This window comes from Enhydra lutris, unplaced genomic scaffold (genome assembly GCF_002288905.1).
Source record: "Enhydra lutris kenyoni isolate GAN:26980312 unplaced genomic scaffold, ASM228890v2 scaffoldscaffold64, whole genome shotgun sequence".
Lineage (NCBI taxonomy): Eukaryota > Metazoa > Chordata > Mammalia > Carnivora > Mustelidae > Enhydra > Enhydra lutris.
The window spans coordinates 7,051,814-7,075,152 of NW_019154148.1; the positions used below are offsets into that span (position 1 = coordinate 7,051,814).

A 23,339-nucleotide genomic window follows, 5' to 3' on the forward strand; every position below is an offset into this window, starting at 1 on the left:
TAGTGGAGACCAGCTAAGTTCTTCTGCTTCAAAGCAGCCCCACCCCACAGAAGCCGCGGTCCCAACGAGCAGATTGGCGGTATCATCTGCGTAAGAAAACGGTGCACGCTGAGAAGTAACAAAACCGCCTTGCAAGGAAAGCCACCTTCGGGGTGGACGACAATGACAGCTAGAGGTGGAATGGCCCGAAGGGTGTGTGCGTGTGTGTGTGCGTGTGCGTGTGCGTGTGCGTGTGCGTGTGTGTGTGTGTGTGTGTGTGGTGCGCGTGCGCATGCGCGCGGGCGGGACATTCAAAGTCCTTGGAGAAGCCAGACTTTGCACACGCCCACCTGGGCTGTGAAGCAGGCCAGGGCTTCCCCACAGGAAGTGAAGAAGCCTAGGGCGTTCGGGCAGGTCTGTGAGGTCCTGCGGGCTTGGAGGCGGTTTCAGCCTAGCCGGTGGCCCCCAGGCAGGGTTCACTCAACTCTCCGCCCCCGCGGCCCCGGCGTTGGCCAGGACCACCCAGGCTCGAGGTGCACAGACAGGCGTCTCCGGGATGCTCCGACGACGCCCCCGTGGGCTCCCCGGGGCCGCGGACCGCCCTCCTCCCGGTGTGTGTAGTAAGGTTTTGGAGCCGCTGTTTCCTCGTTCTTGAAATAAAGCATATTGGCTACCTCGGAGTATTTTTAAGGATTTACTCTGTCCCAAGCACGTGGTGTCGGGGATACAGCAGTGATGCTTTTATCCTAAAAGCGATGTGTGTGCGCATTAGGGGCAGGAAGACAGAATAAACGAATAAACACAGGATTTCGAGCCTAATGCTATAAAGAAAACACAACTGGATTGTGCAAACGCTATACAGAAAACAAGATTGAGCAAGGGCGTTTGGGGGGGGGGTGGCGGGGAGGAAGCCTAGAGGGTTGGAGGAGAGGTTGCTCTGCAATGACAACTGGCCCCAACAGGGAGAAGGAAGTCGGGGAAACAGAAATAGAGCCTGTTTCTAGTCAAAGTCCCTGAGGCCTGCGGGGGAAATGGGGGTAGGAGGGGGCTTCTCTGCCCCTCCCCTACATAGCAAGGGGGCCTGGGAGGATCGTGAATTGAGCCCTGCCCTGCGTTTGGGGTCACCGCCTTTCTCTTTCTTCCTAACCTTTACCCTTCCTCCTTAAAACGGTTATGCAATCCCCCCCTCGGCCCCCAAGGTGGTCGGTCACGGAGGGCGGCAAGACAGAGGCTGGGACCCCCAGCAAAATCCTCCTGTTGAATACCCAGTGGGTAGATCAAGTACAGGCTTAGGGGACCAGCGAGGCCGGGTAGAAAAAAACTTTTCTTTTAAAGATCAGCTGGTATTTCAAAGAAGGCACCAAGGAGCCATAGCAGGAAAGCTGAACCCTTGGACCCCTAGCAAACACTCTGCAGTTTGGGTTTGTCTTCACTGCAGGAAGGCGAAAGGCAGGGCGCGGGGAAGGCACAGTCCTTCCGGGTTTCGGTTTCCGAAAGCGGAGGTGGGGCGCTGGGATCTCGGGGAGGAGGGGGAAGCCGGGCCCCCAGGCCCGCGCACCCCCGCGGACGCGCACGTGGGTCTGTCCAGTTCCTTCCGGCCGGGACGGATGGTCGCGGCCCCGGCCTGCGGCTCTGGGTACCCGGTGAAGCCCGCGGGCGACAGTCAAACGGCGGGAGGCCGGGCTTCCAGCCGCAGCCGTGTTCCTTCAGGCGACTCCACTCTAGCCGCGCGGCAGGGGGAAGCGCGGCGCTCGGACCGGAAGCCGCTGTTCCGCGGGACGGCCGCCCCTCCGCGCGGCCGTGAGTGGGCGGGTCCAGATCCGGCGAGCAACCGCCGTGGCTTCCGGTTCCGATGACAGACGCGCCGGAAGCCAAGGTCCCAGCTGCGGGGATCAGGTGAGAGCTGACTGGCTTCCGGGCGGGGAGGTGCGGGCGGAGGGCGAGGTGCCCCGGGACGGCCGACGGCGGCGCGGGGGGCGGCAGCTCGGCCGGACTCCCAGGCCCCGGGCCTTCTCCGGAGCACCTCCGCCACCACCAAGCCGCGGCCCCAGCCTGCCCCTGGGCTGGCTTTCTCCTCAGTCCTCGGGCGTGGGGACCAGGAGCTGGAGAGGTAACCGGGTGTGGATGAGGGGGCCAGACAGGGCATTCGAGCGCGGTCTTTGGAAGGCTGAGGCGGAGTTTGCCAGTCATTTGCGCGTTAATGCAGGTGAAGCTCCTAGCAGAAGCTGCAGCCTAGGGGAAATGGTGGGCTTTGCCCTCCCTCCAGTTTTGGTTAGTGACAGAAGAAAGATTTGAAACTTCAACTAGAGATGTGCCGTGAAGAAAAGGAACAGTGATAAGATGGAGTGTCTGGCGTGGGGGTGGAGCAGAGGGGCCTGCGTCAGATAGATCTCAGAAGAGTTGACATGGACACTGGACCCTGATAAGGAGCCAGTCCTGGGAAGATTTCGGAGAGGAGTGTATCAGGCAGAGGGAACAGTCTGTGCAAAGGCCCTGAGACAGAAATAAGCTCCTGTCAAGGACAGAAAGGAGACTAGTGTGGTTGGAGTGTGGCCAGTGAGGGGGAGAGTGGTAGGTGAGGCTGGAGGGGTGGTTGGAAGTCGACTCCAGTAAAGCTTCTGAGGCCATAAAAAGCGTTGGGCTGGCTCAGACAGGAACATGCGATTCTTGATCTCTGGGTCCTGAATTCCAGCCCCATGTTGGGTGCAGAGAATACTAAAAAAACAAATTTTTAAAAAGGAGGGGGGATTTTTTGCTGAGTACAGTAAGAATCTATTGGGTTTTAAGCAGAGGAGTGGTGGCTAGAGTGGTGAATGGATAGAGTTGAGGGGTGCAGAAGTGTAAGAGTTGGGTCATTGGAGGCTGTTGATTTCTGTGTCTTTGTCCAGTTCTGGTCTGTGATTTGCACAAACTTCTTCCCTTTAGCCCCAGAAGGGACCCTTCTGTTTCAGGATGCCGAAGTCTGGGGACAAAACCCATGCATGCCTTAGTGGGGGGTTTAATACTTCAGTTTTGTCTCTTCCTGTCATTCCCCCCCTGCAGGTTTGAGCCCAAGCCCCCTAGCCCAAGAGTTCGGAAGTAGATGCTCATTTAATCAGCAGGCATTCACTGAACACCCACTGTGGACGAGGCCCAGGCCCTGGGCTGGGTACCGCGGGGAGAAAGAGGAAAAAACTGGCCTCCAGGCCTGAGCAGGTCACTGTCTAGTCAGGGGAGACCTGTAGACAGGCAGTTACTGTGCCACAGAGCTGAGGACACAGAGCAGAGGACTCAGTGTGTAATCACACAGGGGTTGTGTGTCAAGCCATGCGGTGTTGAGTCAAGGGTGACAGCATCTGATGTGTTGTTTTGGAGGAATCCTCCTGGTGGGTCATTTCTGTACAGAAATGTATGGGGTACATTTCTGGGGGACGAGGGCTTGAAATGGACATGAAATTCCACTGGATTCATCATGAAGTTGTCACAGACGGACTCACACACTCATCCACCCTAGTGCCTGGTGAGGGTGACCCAGTGGGGTTCAAGCAGAGTGGCTCACCATGGACAGACTGAGTTAGCCTCCTGGACTTTCTGAGTGGGATACTTGCAAGAAGTTCTGGTTTCCCAGCTTCTTTATTTTATTTTAGATGTTTTATTGAGTTAATCAGACTTCTCAGTTCCTTATACATTTAATTGATTCAGGCATTTAATTGTTTCTTCTGTATTTATTGATGTATTCCCTTTTATCTCCATTCTTCCTCCCCCACCCACCATAGGAAACCACTCTGATGTGTTTGCATGTGTCTTTTGTTGTACGCATAGATTTTTTTTTCTTTTTAAAGACACACCCTAGGAGCACCTGGGTGGCTCAGTTGGTTAGGCGGCTGCCTTCCGCTCAGGTCATGGTCCTGGGATCCCTGGATCGAGCCCCGTATTGGGCTTTCTGCTCGGTGGGGAGTATGCTTCTCCCTCTCTCTCTGCCTGCCTTTCTGCCTACTTGTGATCTCTGTCTGTCAAATAAATAAATAAGAACTTAAAAAACAAAAAAAGAAAATCCTTATATGCATCTCCTTCCCCAGCTTTCTTTCTTTCTTTTTTAAAGATTTTGTTTATTTGAGAGAGCAGAAACAAGCATGGATAGGGGAAAGAGCAGAGGGAGAGGGACAAGCAGATTCCCCACTGAGCAGGGAACCCAACGGGGCTGGATCCCAGGACCCTGAGATCATGGCCTGAGCCGAAGGCAGATGCTTAACCAACTGAGCCATCCAAGCATCCCATTCATGGGCTCTTTAATATGTCCAAGATGCTGAGTTGGGCTTCCCTGATACCATCGTTTTCAGTTGGTGTCGACAAGGCCAGTCTGTTTGACCTTGGTGAAGTCCTGACCTTTCTTGAGGTGTAGTTGTATTTGCTAAATTGTGACCTGGGGCCCAGACTCTTGGCACACATTTCTCTTGTGCTGCCAGGTTTCCTAGGTGATCATCTCACAGGCTCTGTGGTTGACTTCCTGTTTCCTGTCTTCATTAATCGCTGCTATACACTTACTCCAACCACAGATATTGGCCGCTTTCCCTTCCTGGTGAGGTGGTGGGCTGTTGAGCTGGTGCAGAGAGTAATGGGATAGAAGGCCTGGCTTCACTTCCCAGGCCTCCCTTTCCCAGCCGTGTCCCCTTGGGCAAGTTATTTAATCTTTCTGTGTCTCATTCTCTTATCTATAGACTGGGTCTAATAACTTTACCTACCTCATAGTGTTTTGGTAAGAATTAAATAAATTAGTTGATGCATGCAGCGTCGTTAGAATGGTGCTTGGCACATAATAAGCCCCAATGAAATGTTAACTAATAATGGCAGTAGTAATTATTATTATGACACTGTTTCAGACAGGAGTCCCTGGTGTATTTTGCCCATCGTGGGTCATTTTCAGTTATAGGGTATTTGCTCAGGGGTCGTGAAGAGGAAGGCATGTCTTCTGGACATCATGATTATGATTACAGATTGTAGTGTGAAGACATCAGCTTAAGGAGAGAGGGCAGAAACACATCTCAGGCCCTGGGTTGCCATTTCCCCATCATTCATCCCTCACTTGGTAAGGAGATGGTGGTTGTAGGCTGGGCCGGGAGGTTGAGGCCAAGACTGGTGGTGCTGGTGGGAATGGGGAATCTGGGATGGTCACACTGGCCATGGGAGTCTTCTGATATTACTTTGTACCCTTCTTTGAGACAATGGACAGCTGGCCAGATTTGAACATTTGAGAGAATCCTTCATTTCAAATCCTTTAGATGAAAATATAGGGAGGGAAGTCTGTCACCAGCATTTTGAGGGGTGTTCACATGGTCACCATCAAAGGCTGCTCTGGAACAGAGGGGAGCAGTGGCCCAGAGTGGAAGGGACTTAGGAAGGGCGCCTTGTTGGTGGGACCAGAAAAGTCAGCTTTCTTTTCAGTGGCGTAATGAGGAGGGAAGCGTGCGTTATAACCAGAGATGTTCTAGTCTGGTGGGGGAGGTGACCCCTCAGATTGGTCCTTACCCAGTGATCAAAACTGAAACAGAAGGGTGCCAAGTGGAAGGAGCGCAGTGGTAGCAGGCTAGGGATGACTGCTGGAGGAGGTGGTTTCTGGGCTGACCCGGGAAGGATAAGCCGGCTTCTCGAGCAGTTGACAAGGGGAGGGCTGACAGCATATCTGGGAGAGGAAGCCACATGAACCCGAGCCTGGAGCTGGGAACGACCAGCGGTTCTGGTTGGCCAGACACAGGGTGAGCAGCAGGGGAGACAGGCCGGAATGGTGGACAAAGCCTATCAGGGCCACGTGCTTGGCACCTGTTCGTTAGGCTGGGTTTTCAGTTATTGGCCATTCAGGGCTGCCTTCAGGGGTTCTATCACTGTAGTGTGTGGAAAACCAAGTCCACTAATTGAAGAGAAGGTGCTTAACATACATGAGATATGAAAAAATAGGCGGTATTCATACATATTTCTAGTAGATAGTATTGCCTGCTGAGGACTATGTGAGGCCTGCTCTCTCTTCTGATTAAAAAGAGATGACCAGGGATTATAGAATGAAAAGAGTTGGGAACAGTAATTTTGTCACCATGATTTAAAACACCTGTCCTTATGTCTGCCTGGTCTCTCTGGGGCACCGTGGCTTGGGGTGATGGGTGCCGTGGACACCTGTGTTAAGCCAGGAATTGCTGAGTGTTGATAAATGACATGGGTGTGGTGAGGGGGATCTGGGAGCCCTCCGCAGCGTGCCCCCCCCCAGCCCAGGTGGGGCCTGACGCAGCTGACCCCTCCCGCCCACAGGCAGAGGTCACCATGGAGCAGTGTGCAAGTGTGGAGAGGGAGGTGGACAAGGTCCTGCAGAAGTTCCTGACCTATGGGCAGCACTGCGAGCAGAGCCTGGAGGAGCTCCTACACTATGTGGGCCAGCTGCGGGCTGAGCTGGCCAGCGCAGGTGAGTGCCCCGCACCGCCCCCCCAGAGCCCCTGGTCTGCCTGCCCAGGGGCCTGGGAGCCCCCAAGGCCTCTTGGTGACAGGCTCCTAGAAGGATGACAGTTTGGACATTAGTCTGTGGGTGCAGAGGCCTCCTTCAGTGGGATAATGGGAGTCATTCTAAGTTATTTCAAAAAGCCCAACAGAAATTATTAGTTTACCGGGCGCCTGGGTGGCTCTGTTAAGCATCTGCCTTCAGCTTAGGTCATGATCTCGGGGTCCTGGGATTGAGTCCCACATCGGGCTCCCTGCTCAGCGGGGAGTCTGTTCCTCCCTCTCCCTCTGTCTCTCATGAAGTAAAAATCTTTTTAAAAAAATTATTAGTTTACCTAAGATTATTTTCATTTTATGTTTTGTCTTCCATTTGCTTTTCTACTTTGAATTTTTAAGACACCTTGAGATCATTTCAGATTTATAGAAAAAATTGACTGCTGATACGTTGCCATACTGGCTTTATCACTTCTCCTGCCTACTCTTACTTTTTAACCACCTGAAAGTAAGTTGCAGCTATCATACCACTTTGCCCCTAAACTTTCAGTGTGTATCTCCTAAGGTCACGGGCATTCTTTTACGTAAATACAGTATAATTGTTAAATCAAGAAGTTAAACATTAATGCAGTATTATGACCTAATAAATATAGCTCAGTTCTTCAGTTTTGTCACTGTCCAGTAGTTTTCATAAACCACTTTTTTTTTTTTTAAAGATTTTGATTTATCTGATAGACAGTGAGAGAGGGAACACAATCATGGGGTGTGAAAGAGGGAAAAGCAGGCTTCCTGCTGAGCAGGGAGCCCGATTCCGGGCTCGATCCCAGGACCCTGAGATCGTGACCTGAGCAGAAGGCAGACACTTAAAGACTGAGCCACCCAGGCGCCACTCATAAAACATTTTAATTTTATTCTCCATTCTAGGAGCCAATCCAAAATCAGGTGCTGTGTGTAGTTTCACATGTCTCATCTTTGGTTTTTTAACCTAGGACAGTTCTCCCACTTGCCTTTGTCTTTCATGACACTGACGTTTTCAAAGCACTAAGGCCAACGATTTTGCAGACTATCTCTTGGTTTGGACTTGCCTGCTGTGTCCTCCTCCTCACCCAGGTGTTGCATCTTGGGCAGCGGATTCCTTTGGAAGTGATCTGGTTCTCAGGGCATCATATCAGGAGGTAAAAGGTGTCAGCTCGTTTTCCCTGATTGGTGATGTGAACTGTGATCACTTGGTTAAGATGGTGTCGGCCCGGTTCTCCTTGTGTAAAATTAAGTTTTCTTTACAGTTAAGGGGCATCTGGGTGGCTCAGTGGGTTAAAGCCTCTGCTTTCTGCTCAGGTCATGGTCTCAGGGTCCTGGGATCGAGCCCCACATCGGGTTCTCTGCTCTGCGGGGAGCCTGCTTCCTCCTCTCTCTCTGCCTGCCTCTCTGCCTACTTGTGATCTCTGTCTGTCAAATAAATAAGATCTTAAAAAAAAACAACAACATTTCTTTTTTTTTTTTTTAAGATTTTATTTATTTATTTGTCAGAGAGAGAGAGGGAGAGAGACCGAGCACAGGCAGACAGAATGGCAGGCAGAGGCAGAGGGAGAAGCAGGCTCCCTGACGAGCAAGGAGCCCGATGTGGGACTCGAACCCAGGACGCTGGGATCATGACCCGAGCCGAAGGCAGCTGCTCAACCAACTGAGCCACCCAGGCGTCCCAACAACAACATTTCTTTACAGTTAATTAGTAAGAAATTTGAGGGGAGATGCTTTGAGCCTATGTAAATGTGCACTTTCTTGTACTTGAGCGCATTGATCCAGGGATGATTTCTTGCCTCAGTCAGTTATTAGAAAGCAACATGGGTGACTTTTCCTGCTCTGTCATTCCTTCATATTGGCCATTGCACAGCATAGGTTTGATCTTGTGGGTCCACTTACATGCAGATTTGTTTTTCAGTAAATACAGTACAGAACTGTAAATGTATTTTCCTTTTTTATTATTTTCTCAATGACATTGTCTTTTTCATAGCTTTATTGTAAGAATACGGTATATAACACAGGTGACATGCCAAATATGTATCAATTGACTGTGTTCTCTGTAAGGCTTCTGGTCACCAGAAGGCTATTAGTTACCTTTTTGGGGAGTCAAAAGTTACATACAGATTTTTGATTGTGCACGGTGTGGTGCCCTTAACCCCCATATTGTTGAAGGATCAGCTGTCGTTGTTGGCATTCAACTTTGGTTTTCCCCTTATTGTCAGTTCACACCACGTGGATTCTTTTTTTTTTTTTAAGATTTTATTTATTTATTTGACAGAGAGAGAGATCACAAGTAGGCAGAGAGAGGGGGAAGCAGGCTCCCTGATGAGCAGAGAGCCCGATGCGGGGCTCAATCCCAGGACTCTTGAGATCATGACCTGAGCCGAAGGCAGATGCTTAACCCACTGAGCCACCAAGGCGCCCTCACACCACATAGATTATTTTATTCATTGGGTTATAATCTATTACTATTATTCTTTATTTTGATTCTTAAATTGTCTTAGATTTGACCAGCAGTCACCCCTGATTCCTATGTCTTTTTTTTAGTTGATCTATAATTAAAATTTACCTTCTTTTTTTTTTTTTTTAAAGATTTTATTTATTTATTAGTCAGAGAGAGAGAGGGAGAGAGAGCAAGCACAGGCAGACAGAATGGCAGGCAGAGGCAGAGGGAGAAGCAGGCTCCCTGACGAGCAAGGAGCCCGATGTGGGACTCGATCCCAGGACGCTGGGATCATGACCTGAGCTGAAGGCAGCTGCTTAACCAACTGAGCCACCCAGGCGTCCCTAAAATTTACCTTCTTAAAGTGTAGAGTTTTTGAGTTGATTTTTAGTATATTTACAGAGTTGTGCCATTATTACTACTGTCTAATTTCAGAACATTTTCATCACTCTGAACACAAATGCTACCCACTAACAGTCACGCCGTTTCTCCCCCTCTTTCAGACCCTGCAACCACTTTCCTACTTTCTCTCTGTGGATTACCTGTTCTGGATACTTCCTAGAAATGCAGTCCTACGATGTGTGACCTTTTGTGTTTGGCTTCTTTCACCGAGCATGTTTTCAAGGTTCATACTTGTTGTACCATGAATCAGTACTTGATTCTTTTCTGTGTTGGGTCATATGGTGACTCTGTTAGCTTTCTGAGGAATGGGAAAACTTTACCCAGTGTAGCTGCAAAAATTTACTCATTCCCACCAACAGTGTATGAGGGTTCCACTTTCTCTGTATCCTCACCAAGGCTTTTTTTTTTTTTTTAATTTTTAAATATTTTATTTATTTATTTGTGAGAGAGAAAGAATGAAAGAGAGAGAGAGCATGAGAAGGGGGAAGGTCAGAGGGAGAACCAGACTCCCTGCAGAGCCGGGAGCCCCATGTGGGACTTGATCCTGACCTGAGCCGGAGGCAGTCGCCCAACCAACTGAGCCACCCAGGTGCCCCCAAGGCTTGTTTTTATGTCTTTCTGATTATGACCATCCTAGTAGGTACGAAGGGCTGTTGTACTGTGGTTTTGCTTTGCATTTTTGCATTTTCCTAGTGACTGACGTTGCTGAGCGTCTTCTCATGAGTGAGCTTGTTGACCATTTGTTTTTCCTCATCGAAGAACTGTCTACTTACATTGCTCCCCATTTTTTAATTGGGTTGTTTCTCTTTTTATTGTTGAGTTGTAGGAGTTCTTTGTATACTCTTTAATACTAAGCCCACACTGGATAGTCTGTCACATGGGTTGTCTTTTCACTTTTTTGATAGTGAAGCATGAAAGTTGGTAATACTGATGAAGTCCAATTTATTTTTTCTTGGCTCCTGATGTTTTTATTGTCTTATTTGAGAAACCATTGCCTTGGGGCGCCTGGGTAGCTCAGTTGTTAAGTGTCTGCCTTCAGCTCAGGTCATGGTCCCAGGGTCCTTGGTTTGAACCCTGCGTTGGGCTCCCTGCTCTCAGGTGCCTGCTTCTCCCTCTCCCACTCCCCCTTCTTGTGTTTCCTCTCTGTCAAATAAAGAAATAAAATCTTAAAAAAGAAAGAAAGCAAGGCCACGAAGATTTACCTGTGCGTTTTCTCAGAGTTTTGTAGTGTTGGCTCTTACACTTGGGTCTTTGCTCCATTTTGAGTTCATTTTTAGATATGGTGGAAGGTCCAACTTCCTTCTTCTACATGTGGATATTTAGTGTTGCACTCTTTTTTGTGTTCTTTCTCCTCTGATGTTCTTTTCACATGGCCCATCCTTTTTATTTATTTATTTATTATTATTATTATTATTATTTAGCATTTCCTAACTTTCTGGCAAATTAAGATAGTTCCTGGTGTAAGTAATTTTTTGCAAGGAGATGTTCTTTGGGTGGAAAATTATATTTGGAACCCAAGGCCTGGATTGTTACTGAGTGTCATTGCTTCTGGTTTTTTAGCAGACAGATCTCTGTTGCAGGCCATGAATTTATACTGATACCTCCAGTTTCAGTCCCCTATCACAGGGTTCTTCCCAGACCTCCCCCATCCATAGCTGTATCTCTTTTCTGCAACAGTGAGAAGCCTGACTCCCAGCACCACATAGAAAGTATTTTCGGAATTGCTACACCTTGAACCTCTGTGAAAAATAAATCTACAAAGTAGAGTTTGTTTCCTTTTAGTTTTTTTTTTTTTTTTTTTTTTTTAAAGAAAGCATGCACATAGAAAAGACTTCAAGGTCAAAAGAGCTTACGGTGAAAAGTGAGTCTCCCTTTCTCCCCGATAAAGAGCTTACAGTGAAAAGTGAGTCTCCCTTTCTCCCCGATTCCCAGTTCCTGTGTGCCTCTCCCCAAAGCACCCCTGTGCCCAGTGTCTCAGGTGCCCTTCCAGACAGCATCTGTGTGCACACGGAGGTGGCATGTGCGTCTGTCCCCCCTGCCCCCTAGGCTCAAGTGCACGCTTTCCTGCATCTTGCTTTTCTTCCTCCAGTTTGTCTTGGAGAATGTTCTGTCTCACTACGTAGAATTCTGCCTTGTTCTTGCACTTGGTTGCTTCCCATTGCATCGTGTGGTTGTGCCATGCTGTGGTAGATGCCAGGCTGGGGTCTTTGCTTCGATGGCAGGTTAACCGGGCCCTAGGATGGGTTCCTCTTGCGGGGCTGAAACACTCTATGCGGTGCCATTGGTTGACAGATGGCGGTGGCCTGCTGCAGGCTGTTTACAGGGAGACCGTGTGTTCTCCGATGGGGGTTTGACAGCGCTCCTGGTTTCAGGGGGGTCCTTGGGCAGGGAAGATTGGGGATTTCAAGTTAAAAGGCATTGGTTTCAGGGCATCTGGCTGGCTGAGCCAGTGGAGCACGTGACTTTCGATCTTGGGATCATGAGTTTAAGCCCCATGGTGGGCCTGGAGCTTACTTTAATAGAAAGGTGTCGGGGGGCTGCCCATCTCCCTGTGTGAGGCCCCACCCCCGCTTCCTGGTGGTATTTGTCAGAAGGCATTCAGTTACAGGTACCAGAAACCCAGCTCAGACCAGCTTAAATGAACAGGTGGGAGTGGGGGACACTGGATTTGTGGACTCAGGTGACTGAAATGTCCAGGCCCCCCTGGATCCAAGTGCCTGTGTGATCCCCTCAGTCTACACTGTCCTCATTCTCAGAGCAGTGCCCCCACTCCCCCGAGGAGGTCCCGGTACTCCAGTAGCTCCAGTTCCCATTCTGTGTGTTCAGTGACTTGGTAGATGCATGTCTCTTCCAGGGCTTCTGGTCTTGGAGCTGAGACCCTCCCTGGCTCTCTTGGGTCACATTTCTTTCCCTGAACCAAGGCGCTGCCATCTAAAGAAGGTGCACTGGTGCTGGGCTGGAGGAAGGGGCGGATGCTCTGTCTGTCCTCCTCTCTTCTGAGTCCCATGTGCTCTTGGCAGTGGGTCTGGTTCTAGCCCAGCTGTGGCAGTGGAAACCACTGCAGGCTGGGAGTCCTGAGCCAGAAATATCCTGAACTTCCCCGGCAGTATCTCTGGGTTGGTAAGAGGCACTAACATGGGGATAGTGCCTTATGGCCCAAAGCCGCCTTGCACGTGGCATCTGACTCAAGACAGTGAAGAGCCGTCTGGTGTGGTGGTGAGGAGCAGGTGTTTTAGCTCTGTCATTGCTGTCACCTAGCAAGTCATGGCCTCAGCTTCCCCAGCTACAGGACGGGATACTAACAGTGTCTGCTGCAGAGCATGGTGGGGAGGATTAAAGAAGCTAAAATAAAGTACTTTCCCATAGGACGTGCCGAATCATCTACATTTCATAGCAACAGACAGGGCAGGTCCTTTCACTGCATGAATGAACCGAGAGATGACGCCACTTGGCCCACTTGACCAATTCCAAGGCATGCAGTTAGAGTGGCAGGACCTGGGACGGAAGCCGGGGTCTTTCACCCTGGGGTTTGGGGCTGCGTCCTGGGCCTCCAGGCTGGTGTTGAGAAGAGAGCCAGGAGGGACCAGGTGTGCTGCTCTGTGTCCTGATTCACTGCCTGTGTTTCCCTGTAGCCCTCCAGGGGACCCCTCTGTCAGCCACCCTCTCCCTGGTGATGTCCCAGTGCTGCCGGAAGATCAAAGACACTGTGCAGAAGCTGGCTTCGGACCACAAGGACATTCACAGCAGCGTCTCCCGAGTGGGCAAAGCCATCGACAGAGTGAGTGTGTGGGCAGCCTTGGGCGGGGGGGTGGGTGAACCCCAGGGCTGGTGTCTGGGGCTGGGGGTGCTCAGCAGGAAATGAGAACGCTGAGTCACAGGGCCTTGTCTCTTGTCCTCGGCAGAACTTTGACTCAGAGATTTGCGGTGTGGTCTCTGACGCGGTGTGGGACTCGAGGGAGAAGCAGCAGCAGATCCTGCAGACGGCCATCGTGGAGCACCTGTACCAGCAAGGCATGCTCAGCGTCGCCGAGGAGCTGTGCCAGGTAACGGCCTCTCCACGAAGGTGCTAGAAGCAGCCTCTTCTGCTTCTGCTTCGTGGTTGGCTTTCGATTTGCTTCCTGTCATGCTTTCTATACACTGATTTTAGAAGGGAAATCATTGCCCCTGCCATCAATAGAAGCTAGCTCCACAAATATATACGATGGCAAGTGAAGTCATGAACCTCTAGCTGGGTTCGGTTGCCCGTCAGGGTTCTGAGTTGAGGCCTGATACTGCTTTCTTGAAAAGGGAGATTAGTAACATGACAAAGTGGCACTTGTTAAGTGTTACAAACACACAAGCAGTAGAAGTAAGGGTACTTTCTCAATATGATTAAGAGGACTGAAGAATAACTTTCTTACCATGCTCAACACAGGTCTCTAGAATCCTGGGGCTGGGGTGGGTTTTGTAGTCTGCACTCCAGGGAGGCCAGCCCGCAACACTCAGCCTTCCACAACTGGAATATTCTGGAAACACAGTCCTCCAGTGGTGGGATTGCACTCTCCCCACAGGAATCAACACTGAATGTGGACTTGGACTTTAAGCAGCCTTTCCTTGAGTTGAATCGAATCCTGGAAGCTCTGCATGAACAAGACCTAGGGCCGGCATTGGAGTAAGTTGGCCCTCAGGTGGGCCAGTGAGGGGACGGGGCCCGTCTGTGGTCTTCCCATCACCTGGTGTACTTGACATGCCTCTAGCCCTTGGGCTTTTGGAGCCCACCTCTCCATCCCGGCTCCACCAGGATCCCTTCTCCTGCCCCACCAGCTCCCTTTCTTCACAGATGGGCCGTCTCCCACAGGCAGCGCCTGCTCGAGCTCAACAGCTCCCTGGAGTTCAAGCTGCACCGCCTACACTTCATCCGCCTCCTGGCAGGCGGCCCCGAGAAGCAGCTCGAGGCCCTCAGCTATGCCCGGCACTTTCAGCCATTTGCTCGGCTACACCAGCGAGGTGAGTGCTCAGGGGGCTGGGCTCTGGGCTGCCGGGCTCTGGTGGGTGTCAGCCTTAGCAAGGGTCAGGGCTTGGGGTGTGAGTCCCTGCCCTGCCTAAGGGGCTGTAACCAGGATGCCTTTCCCCAATCTGAGAACTCTGAGCCCTCCCTCACAGCCTCCCAGGTGAACTCCAGACTCAGGGCTCTCCCCCTGCACCCCGCATCCCCCTCTGCCATACCCTTCCAGCTTCGTCTCAGGTCGGGCACACCCTCCATGTGCCACACCTGCACTCAGCACACGGGGCAATGTGTGCCCCTGCACCTCAGCCCCAAGCTCTCCCACCTAGCAGCGGCCCATTCGTTTCCTTAAGACTCTCCCAGCACCTCTCCACAGCCTCCTTTCATCCCACCAGGATTTCCAGACCACAGTGACTAGAGTCTCCCCTTCCAGATGCTCCCCGTTAGTAACCACTCCTACCCGTAGTAACTGGTTCTTTAGCTCCACTCCTCCGTGTTTATTACCTCACATTTTGTGAAAGCATAAAAACCAAGCATTGTCAGTTAGTAAATCTAGATACCACCTGAGAGCTTTTTAAAAGGGAGAGTAGCTAGTGTTGGAGAAGAAAAACGTGAGCACCAACCTGAGACCCGCTCCTCGGTGCACTTGGAAGGATGGAAGAGAATGTCGGACTGCAGCTGATGCTTGTCCCAGTCCCAGTCCCGCAGCAGCAGCCCCGAGACTCCGCCTCCACACGGGACTTTAGCGAAAACCAGTTTTGCCTGAGGGCATCTCTGCAGGCTGGTCCTGCTGCTCAGGGGCCTGGGAGCTGAGGGGCCCAGCCTGCTCTCCCTCTGCCCCCGCTGCCCCCGCCACCTCCACCCGTTCCCCCTGCTGCCCTGACCTGTGCCTGGTTGCCCCACAGAGATCCAGGTGATGATGGGCAGCCTGGTGTACCTGCGGCTGGGTTTGGAGAAGTCGCCCTACTGCCACCTCCTGGACAACAGCCATTGGGCAGAGATCTGCGAGACCTTTACCAGGGATGCTTGTTCCCTGCTGGGGCTGTCGGTGGAGTCACCCCTCAGCGTCAGGTACTGGCAGCCCCGTGGGGGCAGCGCGAGTGGGAGAGTAGTTTCAAGTGAAACAGTCTGTGGAGGCCATTCCATGTGCCAGGGGCAGTACTTGGTTCTTTCAGACCTAAATTGGCTCTCTTAGTCATGCTTCTGGGTAGGAGTTACCTGATTTTCACAGTTGGAGAAACTGAGGTTAGGAAGAGTTGTGGCCTGACGTCACCGCAAGGTCAGTGGTGGGGTCAAGGTTCCCTTTTTGTAAGGTCTTTTGAATAAGGTCTCTGTGCTGCTGCCACCTCAGCCCTGACTTACCACAGGAGCCTCTGCAGCCTGGCCGCCTCTCTGACCACCGGCCATCGGGGAGATTGTGAAGTGCCTGGGTAGCATGTGTGGAGACCTTTCCCTTGGGAGGCTCCTTTACCGTGATGTTCTCAGGACTCCACGAGGCCCTGGGAATTCCAGGTAGTTACGCTTGGTTTACAGATGACAGAACACACAGGCCCCAGGCAAGCGTGGACTTGCCCAGGGCCTGATGGGGAATAAAGAGCACGTGGACCTGGTCCCAGAATCCCACCCTGCACTACAGTGGAGAGTGGCACGTCCCCTCCTGCCCTACCCCAGGGGGAAGGATTCTGGTTAAAGAACAGTGTTTCCCAGCTGGAACACTGGGGACAGCTCAGGATGGTTCTCGGGCACAGCAAAGGTATTTAGCCCAGCCAGTCAATGCCCCGCCCCTGCTGGAGTCCCTGTGAGATTAGGATCTACCCCGTGTCTGAGTGCCCTCACTGATGATGACCTGTCACAGAGGTGCATGACAGCAGGGTGGGGCGGACAGGCTGGGGCCCTTTCAAGCTGATTACTGTCCCCATCACACCAGTGGCATTCCAATGGTTTGGATGAGCTGGTATCTGCCCCCTGCATCTTTCTTTTGTCTTTCCCATAGGTCGTCAAACTTGGGGGTGCATTAGAATGACTCTAGAGTCGGACACACATAACTACCTATGTGGCACTTTATGAGCAACTGGGGAGACTTTCAAGGATCAGTCTGATATGTGCCACTTTAGAACCCCGCCCTAAGACACAGGCTGAGGACGGTGTGCCGGGCTCTGGTTCTGGGCCACTGCAGTCCTTGCTCTTTGTTCCGCAGCTTTGCCTCTGGCTGTGTGGCGCTGCCTGTGCTGATGAACATCAAGGCTGTGATTGAGCAGAGGCAGTGCACGGGGGTCTGGAGTCACAAGGACGAGCTACCGGTGAGGCCTGGCGCGGGGGGCTGTGGGGGGCAGGCAGAAGGCCCTGGGAAGGACAGCCACAGCTGGCAGTGGGACTCACCCCTCCTCTGGCCTCCCCAGATTGAGATCGAACTCGGCATGAAGTGCTGGTACCACTCAGTGTTCGCCTGCCCCATCCTCCGGCAGCAGACCTCCGATTCCAACCCTCCCATTAAGCTCATCTGTGGCCACGTGATCTCCCGGGACGCCCTCAACAAGCTCATTAATGGAGGAAAGTAAGTTCCCTGTGCTCTGCCCCATCCTGGCTCGGCTCCCCTGATGGCCAGCCCCTGAGACATTCTCCATTCTCCCTCTGCAGGCTGAAGTGTCCCTACTGCCCCATGGAGCAGAACCCAGCAGATGGCAAACGCATCATATTCTGATACCTGCCTTGAAGGAACTTTGTCAGAGGGGTTTTCCACCCACGAGCCTTGCTCTGTCTCCGTGGGGGTGGTTGGCTTCAGTAGACTGTGGTTCATTTCAGAGCAAATGCTGAGCACCACCATGAACAGAGGCCAAGAAGGGAGAGGAGCCCATCTGTGCCGGGCAGCTGGCTCCTTGGCTGCAAGGGTAGGGACACAGGCCTCTGTCCTCCTGCGGCTGCCCTGTTTCTGTATGCCAGTGACTTTGTAGCAGCCAACAGAGAAGCAAAGCACTTGGCCAGCTACGCAGACATTTTTTCAACCCTGCCCCAGTCAGGTCGCTTCCAGTCCTGCCAGCACCTGGCGCCGGAGCCGTGGTTCTTCCTCACGACTGTATGTATCCATTCCCACTGTAAATAGTCCGGGTTCAAACCCAGTGCCCTGGTTTTATAAGTGAGCAAATATATTCACAGGCCTTCTCCTTACTTTACCTGACTTATTGGCTTCACCGACAGGGAATTACTGCACGCCCACCGCACCCAGAGAGAACTCAGCGTGCTGCATCTCTGACTGGGTGACAAAAAGGCCCAGGGGTCGCACCAGACCCTGGGCCAGAGGCTTTTACACAAAAATATATCCAGTCCTGCACCCTCCTTACTGGGAAGCAGTGCTTGAGGATCTTAGAAGGTGCGCTGACTTGCCCTACGGGACTCACAGCTTGTAAAGGAGACAGTTCGGAATCGAAACTGGATCCAACCCTCCATCCCAAGCTCTCTGCAGTTGACTCCACGGTGTCTGGAGCTCTGTTGCTGTGTGTCCCCACTAAGCCCCGTGCTGGGCCTTGGAGAGCAGGAAGGCACCTGAAGCCTGAGATGCTTAAAGGGCCCGGGTCACCGGGGTCATTATGGCAAGCAGGAGAGTTGGCCTGGGGTTCATCTCCAGCTTCATATGTGTACTTCAGATGTGCTATGTACATGACTAAATTGCTTCCAGAAGTTTCCCAGTGGCATTTCAGCCCCTTAGGGGCAGGGGAAGGAGGATAGAGGAATAGGGGTGTCCGCAACACTGGCCGCAGGCTTCTGTGCATGGGGTCTGCCGGCAGCCTTATGGCACAGCTCCCATCAGCGGGAGGCGGAAGCCGGGGGTGGGCAACACAGAGTCTGTTCTCAGCTGGAGTCTGGCACAGCCCCGCCGGCCCAGCAGCAGCACCAAACACCCTTGGAGTCCTTCGGGTTCTCTGGTGAGAAAGGCTGCTTCCACTCTCTCCTGCCTACCACCTCCTTGGCCCCACCAGCAGCTGCCGCCGAAAAAAACACCCACGGACTCACCACACTTTAGTCTTAGCATTTACTTCCCCCACACTCCATTTTGGGGACCGTCTGCATTGGTGCCGAAGGGAGAAGATGCCAGCTCTGCCTTCCTGGACGAGCTGGCAGAGTAGCCTGGGAGGAAGACGGGCCGCAGGGGGCCCAGGGAGAGGTGCGAGCACGGGCACCCAGGGGCATCGAGCTGGCCCACAGCCAGCCCTGCAGCTTCCGGAGCGGGTGCCCAGGTCCTTCAAATGGGGGGTGGCAGGGCCTGCACCTCCTCTAGGCACTCATCATAAGCCTCCTGGTACTCTTCATGGGGCTTGACCATGATCACACAGGTGGGGCGTTTGGAGCCCGCGGCTGCACCCAGGTCCTACGGATGAGGGCAAGAAGGGCCATGTGGGGAAAAAGGCGGCACCACCTGTATGCTGGGGAGTCACAAAACCCTGACCCACTGGCTTCATCCAGCCCTCAGACATGTGCAATTCAGTCCATGCCCCATCTGCCAACTTTCAAGCTGTGGGCTGGCAACAGTGGGCCTACATGGCCCTGTGGCAAGTGTGAATGAACTTCTGGCCTCAGAGGCTGCTGCCCAAGGCAGGGCCTATGTTCTCCTCATCTCTATGTGAGAATCAGGCCAGCTACCAGTCCCTTGAACAGCAGCCCCCTTCCCCAAGCACTGCAACCACCAAATAGGACTAACATGGGCTCAGCAACTGCACGGACAGAGAACATCCTCGTACACCTCTTTTCTCATGCCCATGGTCCACGAGGGTGGGGATTCCCAGTTTTCAAAAAGGACACTGAGCCAGAGACCAGCAGAGCAAAGTCAGTCTCAACTCCAAAGCTTGCATTTCTCCACTGTGGCCTGCCTAGACCAACCTGATGCCAGACCCTCTCCAGTTATGACCAAGATCGGGGAGGGGTGGGGGCGGGCTTGTGTTCCTTACCGTCTTAGAGGGGATATAGACGTAGGGCAGATTCCGGTCCTCGCACATAACTGGGAGATGGCAGTATACCTCAATGGGCAACGTGTCTCCTGCCAAAACCATGATCCTATAGTGAGAGAAACACCATTTCTAACTTGCCCATTCCCTCTTTCAGTTGAAAGTGCTACCTCTGGACAGAGAAGATGCACCCCCCCCCGGCCCTCAAGGACCCCAGATGTGAATCTCTCACCTTATGAAAGTGCATGCAAATTTGTTTGGTGATCACTTCCTCTGGGGAGGTGAGCCCTAGTTCTTGGCAAAGAAGTAAATAAATACCCCACACAGGTGACAAGTGGGATTCCACTGGGACAGGTGAGGTATGGGAGTGACACCAAGGAGTGAGAGCCAGCCAAAAAAGGAATCAGGAGGCAACTCTGGATCAGAAAGCTTAATGAAGAAGGTGTCAGGCAGCCTTTGGAGGGGCTGGAGGAGGGGAAAGCATCTGAGACTGAGAGAATCAGAATGACTGCACATACCCAGGAGCTGGCTGATGGGGGCCTGGGATGGCTTTGAAATCCAGGGTAGTGATGGGGGCAGACAAGGAGGCTAGAGAGACTGGCAGCAGCAGAACCTCGGGGCCTTGAATGCCAGGCTGGGAAGCCTGAGCTTGTCCCAAGAGTCACAGGGAAGCAATGAAGGCTTGCCAGAGAGCCGTCAGGTAGGACTCCTGGCTGGCAAGGTGTCAGGGCTCTGGGGCAAGGGCCTTGGGAATCCTGAAGACACCAAGGAAGAATATTGTCCAGAGAGGGGCGAGAGACAAATGCAAGGAAAGAGCTCTTAGTTCCACGTACTGGGCCCACTCTCCTAGGTTTCCTTTTGCCTTCCAGGCTGTGCTGCCGGCACCCCTTCCAGTGGCTTTTCAGCGCTGGTGCTCCTCACAGCCTGACCCTTGGCCGCACCTTCTCCCTGGCTGACCTGGGCCACAGCCAGGGCGTCAGGTGCCATGTGTGTGTGCACAAATCCCAAATCTGTTCTCTCCTGCCTGGCCTCTCCCTTCCAAGCGTCCAAGCTCTGAGTACAAACACTCAGTCTATCATGGCTTAGGAAGCCCCAGGAGAAGGCCAGGCTTCTGTCCACCACTACCCTCTCTCCAGCCTGGGACCAGTATCTTCTGGTAGAAAGCCCCGCGCCCTAGACCAGACTTCCCACTGAGCATCACAGCCCCCAGCGCGACTCCGCTCTTAAGCACCAACAATGCAGCGCATACTTCCAGATGTGAAACACCGAGAGGCTTCGTCCCGTCCTCGGAAGGGTTTACTGCTTGGCCTGGAGGCCAGAACGAGGTCATGAAGGCATTCTCACTGCAGCCTGTACAGCCCTTCACAGTCCTCTCTGGACGCTCCATGAGTGGAGGACGCTGGGCTCGACCCTGTGCGAGCTGCCTTATTCGCGCGCTTTCCCCGGAACTCACTTTCCCGGTGGCGTTCCTTCGAGCCCTGGCGAGTGACGTGTACTGGAGGGAACCCACCCGGGGCCCGAATACCTCGTGCGGAGGGAGCGGACCACCTTCACAGACTTTCCCGAGCACCTCCCCGGTAGAGTCGCAAAACGCGCGCGCGGGGGGGGGTGCTTACCCTTTCTCGCCTTTGTTGATAAACTTCTGAACCTCCTTCACCCCGCGCCGAATCTGCTTCTGCTTTACGGCTGCAACGACAGAGAAGTCAGTCGGGGGGCCTCGGCCCGCCGCCCGCGCCACCACCGGCCTCCGCGGCGGCCGCAGCACCTTTCTTGATGCACTTGTAGAGCTTCCGCGTGAGACGGCGAGAGGCCAGGGGCTGCGCGATGGGGTTCAGGTTCACCAGCAGCTCGTGGTAAGTACGCTCCCCGAGGCACGCCTCCGCCTGCGCCTGAGCCTCCGGCCCGTCGGGATCTGCCTTTATTTTGGTCATCGCGGCGGCCGCGGAAACTAGGTAGCCCTCGCCGGGGGGGGGGGGGCTCCACGCGGCCCGGGCCTCAGAACCACTTCCGGGTCACCGCGTCCTGCGGAAAGCCGGCCGTGCACCACAGCCAATTAGGGAATGAAGTCTCTGACTCCAACCAATCGTTGAGGCTCAGCTCCTTACAAACAGACCCGGGGGCAGAGTCTCGGGCGGAGGGGCGGAGCACTTCAGAGGCGGGACTCGTCCAGGGGACTCGGAGGCAGGGGGCGGGGGCCCGGCGGGGGGCGGGGGCCCGGCGGGGGGCGGGGCCCGGCGAGGGCGGGAAAGAATGAGGCCGCAGGCTGGGGCTGGTCGGAGAGCCCCGCCCCGCACGTACTGGGAGCGGAGGAGGAGGAGGAGGAGGAGGTGGAGGTGGCGGTGGCGGTGGTGGTGGGGGCGTAACCACGTCAGGATCCTCCTGCCTGAGGGGCAGGGTCTGCGACGGAGCGGAAGAATGGGGATTCTAAACCTGGGAGGGATCTGACCGTCACGTGGTCCTGGGCGAGGTGCCGCAGGTGCCAAAGTGAAGTGAGAACCTTGCGCGGCTCAAGGCTGCTTCGGTTCTAGCGCGGGTGCTCGCACTCTGTGCTCCCCACCGCCCCACTCACGAACGTCTCTCTTCCCGCAGCGACCTGCTCATGTTAGCCCCGAGAGAGGGTCCCTTCTGCCGCCTTACCTGAAACTGCGGTCCCTGCCGACAGCCCCTGACCCTTTGTTTTCCTCCTAGTTCCCAGGGCTGCCCGGCTGCCTGGCTTTACGCACAATCCAAGGTCTGGCCGAGAAGCCGGCGGGGGGGGGTGGGGCGGAGAGCGTGAGCCACCCCACCCCCACGGGAGCACTGGGGGCGCCGGCCCTGGGCTGTGGGGCGCGGTGGGGGACAGCTGCGAGCAGGCGTCCCCTCTGCAGGTAACCCTAGAGCGTTAGTAGATGCGGATGCCTGGGAGGTGAGCAGGCCCAGACTGGCGTGGATCTCGTACGTCTGGCTAGTTTCTTCCACCGTGTCTTGGAAAACTGTATGGTTAGGGATTATATCTTTGCTACGAATTAATTGCCTTTGACCGGGTGTGGAAGGCCTGACATTTTTGCGGTGGGTGGCGGGACAGGCCCGTAAGTGGAACTTCAGGAGTATGCAGGTGGCCCTTGGGAGGATGGGTTTGTTAAGCCAACTTAAAAATTGAACTTTTAACCCTGGAACCAAGTGCAAAGTCGTTCAATAAAAAACAAGTCGGATTTTTCTATTTTGCATTTCAGTGAGAAAAATCGGGAGCCAATCCATTCTAACCTTGGACCCCAAATAATTTTAACAAATAGAAACGTATGTCAGGGGCGCCTGGGTGACTCAGTCGGTTAAGCGGCTGCCTTTGGCTCGGGTCTTGATCCCACCATCCTGGAATCAAGTCCCACATCAGGCTCCCTGCTTAGCGGGGAGCCTGCTTCTCCCTCTGTCTGCTCAGCCTGCTGCTCCCCCTGCTTGTGTTCTCTCTCTCTCTGACAAAGAAAGAAAGAGAAATAGAAACATACATCAATTGAATAATGCAAATGAGTTCTATAAGCAATGAAAAAACAGTTTGAAAGTAAACAAAATTTGTATGCACAACCTAACAGGATAATGACCTTTTATAAATGTTCTCACTTTGGAATTAAAAAATAATTTTTTAAAAGATTTTATTTACTGGGGCGCCTTGGTGGCTCAGTTGGTTGGGCAACTGCCTTCAGCTCAGGTCATGATCCTAGAGTCCCGGAATCGATTCCCACATCGGGCTCCCAGTTCTGTGGAGCGTCTGCTTCTTCCTCTGACCTTCTCCCTCTCATGCTCACTCTCTCTCAAATAAATAAAATCTTAAAAAAAAAAGATTTTATTTACTTATTTGACAGAGAGACACTGAGAAGGGAATACAAGCAGGGGGAGTGGGAGAGGGAGAAGGCGACCCCCTGCTGAGCAAGGAGCCCATGATGCAAGGTTCTGGGATCATTACCAGAGCAGAAGGCAGCCACTTCACTGTTGGAACCACCCAGGTGCCCCTGAAGGGTGCTTCTCTAGTCCTGGTTCTGATGGTGTTCCTGTGAACGTTATCAGCCATGTCAGACCGTTGATAAAGTGTCAGGGTCACAAAGGGAAGAGAGGTACCATGGGAAGATGTGTGCATGGGGCAGGATGA

At 53.1% G+C, this 23,339-nt stretch overlaps 2 protein-coding genes across 7 annotated transcripts; one reads left to right on the forward strand and one right to left on the reverse strand.

The window, feature by feature from the left end:
- The first annotated feature begins 1,700 nt into the window (after positions 1-1,700).
- LOC111158857 (required for meiotic nuclear division 5 homolog B) lies at positions 1,701-17,447 on the forward strand. Of its 5 annotated transcripts, none has more exons than XM_022521151.1 (10): positions 1,701-1,875; positions 6,256-6,406; positions 12,931-13,076; positions 13,201-13,341; positions 13,849-13,949; positions 14,118-14,284; positions 15,188-15,353; positions 16,480-16,582; positions 16,682-16,836; positions 16,920-17,447. In XM_022521151.1, the coding sequence occupies exons 2-10, from the start codon at positions 6,268-6,270 to the stop codon at positions 16,981-16,983; spliced, it is 1,182 nt and encodes a 393-aa protein (XP_022376859.1). In that variant the 5' UTR covers positions 1,701-1,875; positions 6,256-6,267; the 3' UTR covers positions 16,984-17,447. The 5 variants fall into 5 exon arrangements, with proteins under 5 accessions (XP_022376859.1, XP_022376860.1, XP_022376858.1 ...); XM_022521152.1 differs by lacking the exon at positions 1,701-1,875 and adding an exon at positions 1,934-2,089; XM_022521150.1 differs by lacking the exon at positions 1,701-1,875 and adding an exon at positions 2,132-2,185.
- An 847-nt stretch (positions 17,448-18,294) lies between these two features.
- Positions 18,295-21,207, reverse strand: LOC111158859 (NHP2 ribonucleoprotein). 2 transcript variants are annotated; one of them, XM_022521155.1, is made up of 4 exons: positions 20,985-21,207; positions 20,836-20,905; positions 19,223-19,328; positions 18,295-18,645 (listed from the first exon to the last, which is right to left on the reverse strand). In XM_022521155.1, exons 1-4 carry the CDS (start codon positions 21,148-21,150, stop codon positions 18,520-18,522), a joined length of 468 nt encoding a protein of 155 aa, XP_022376863.1. In that variant the 5' UTR covers positions 21,151-21,207; the 3' UTR covers positions 18,295-18,519. The 2 variants fall into 2 exon arrangements, with proteins under 2 accessions (XP_022376863.1, XP_022376864.1); XM_022521156.1 differs by lacking the exon at positions 19,223-19,328 and having other exon boundaries at positions 18,535-18,645; positions 20,985-21,187.
- Between the last annotated feature and the right edge of the window lie 2,132 nt (positions 21,208-23,339).

What these genes read in the sequence shown, in the direction of transcription:
- LOC111158859 (XM_022521155.1), bottom strand. Translation starts at nt 21,150, where the DNA reads ATGACCAAAATAAAGGCAGATCCCGACGGGCCGGAGGCTCAGGCGCAG. An exon ending in ATCAACAAAGGCGAGAAAGG is followed by an intron (nt 19,329 to 20,835) that starts GTAAGCACCCCC and finishes CTCTCACTATAG; the next exon opens with GATCATGGTTTTGGCAGGAG. An exon ending in TCTATATCCCCTCTAAGACG is followed by an intron (nt 18,646 to 19,222) that starts GTAAGGAACACA and finishes CCTCATCCGTAG; the next exon opens with GACCTGGGTGCAGCCGCGGG.
- LOC111158857 (XM_022521150.1), top strand. An exon ending in GGCTGAGCTGGCCAGCGCAG is followed by an intron (nt 6,407 to 12,930) that starts GTGAGTGCCCCG and finishes GTTTCCCTGTAG; the next exon opens with CCCTCCAGGGGACCCCTCTG. An exon ending in TGGGCAAAGCCATCGACAGA is followed by an intron (nt 13,077 to 13,200) that starts GTGAGTGTGTGG and finishes TGTCCTCGGCAG; the next exon opens with AACTTTGACTCAGAGATTTG.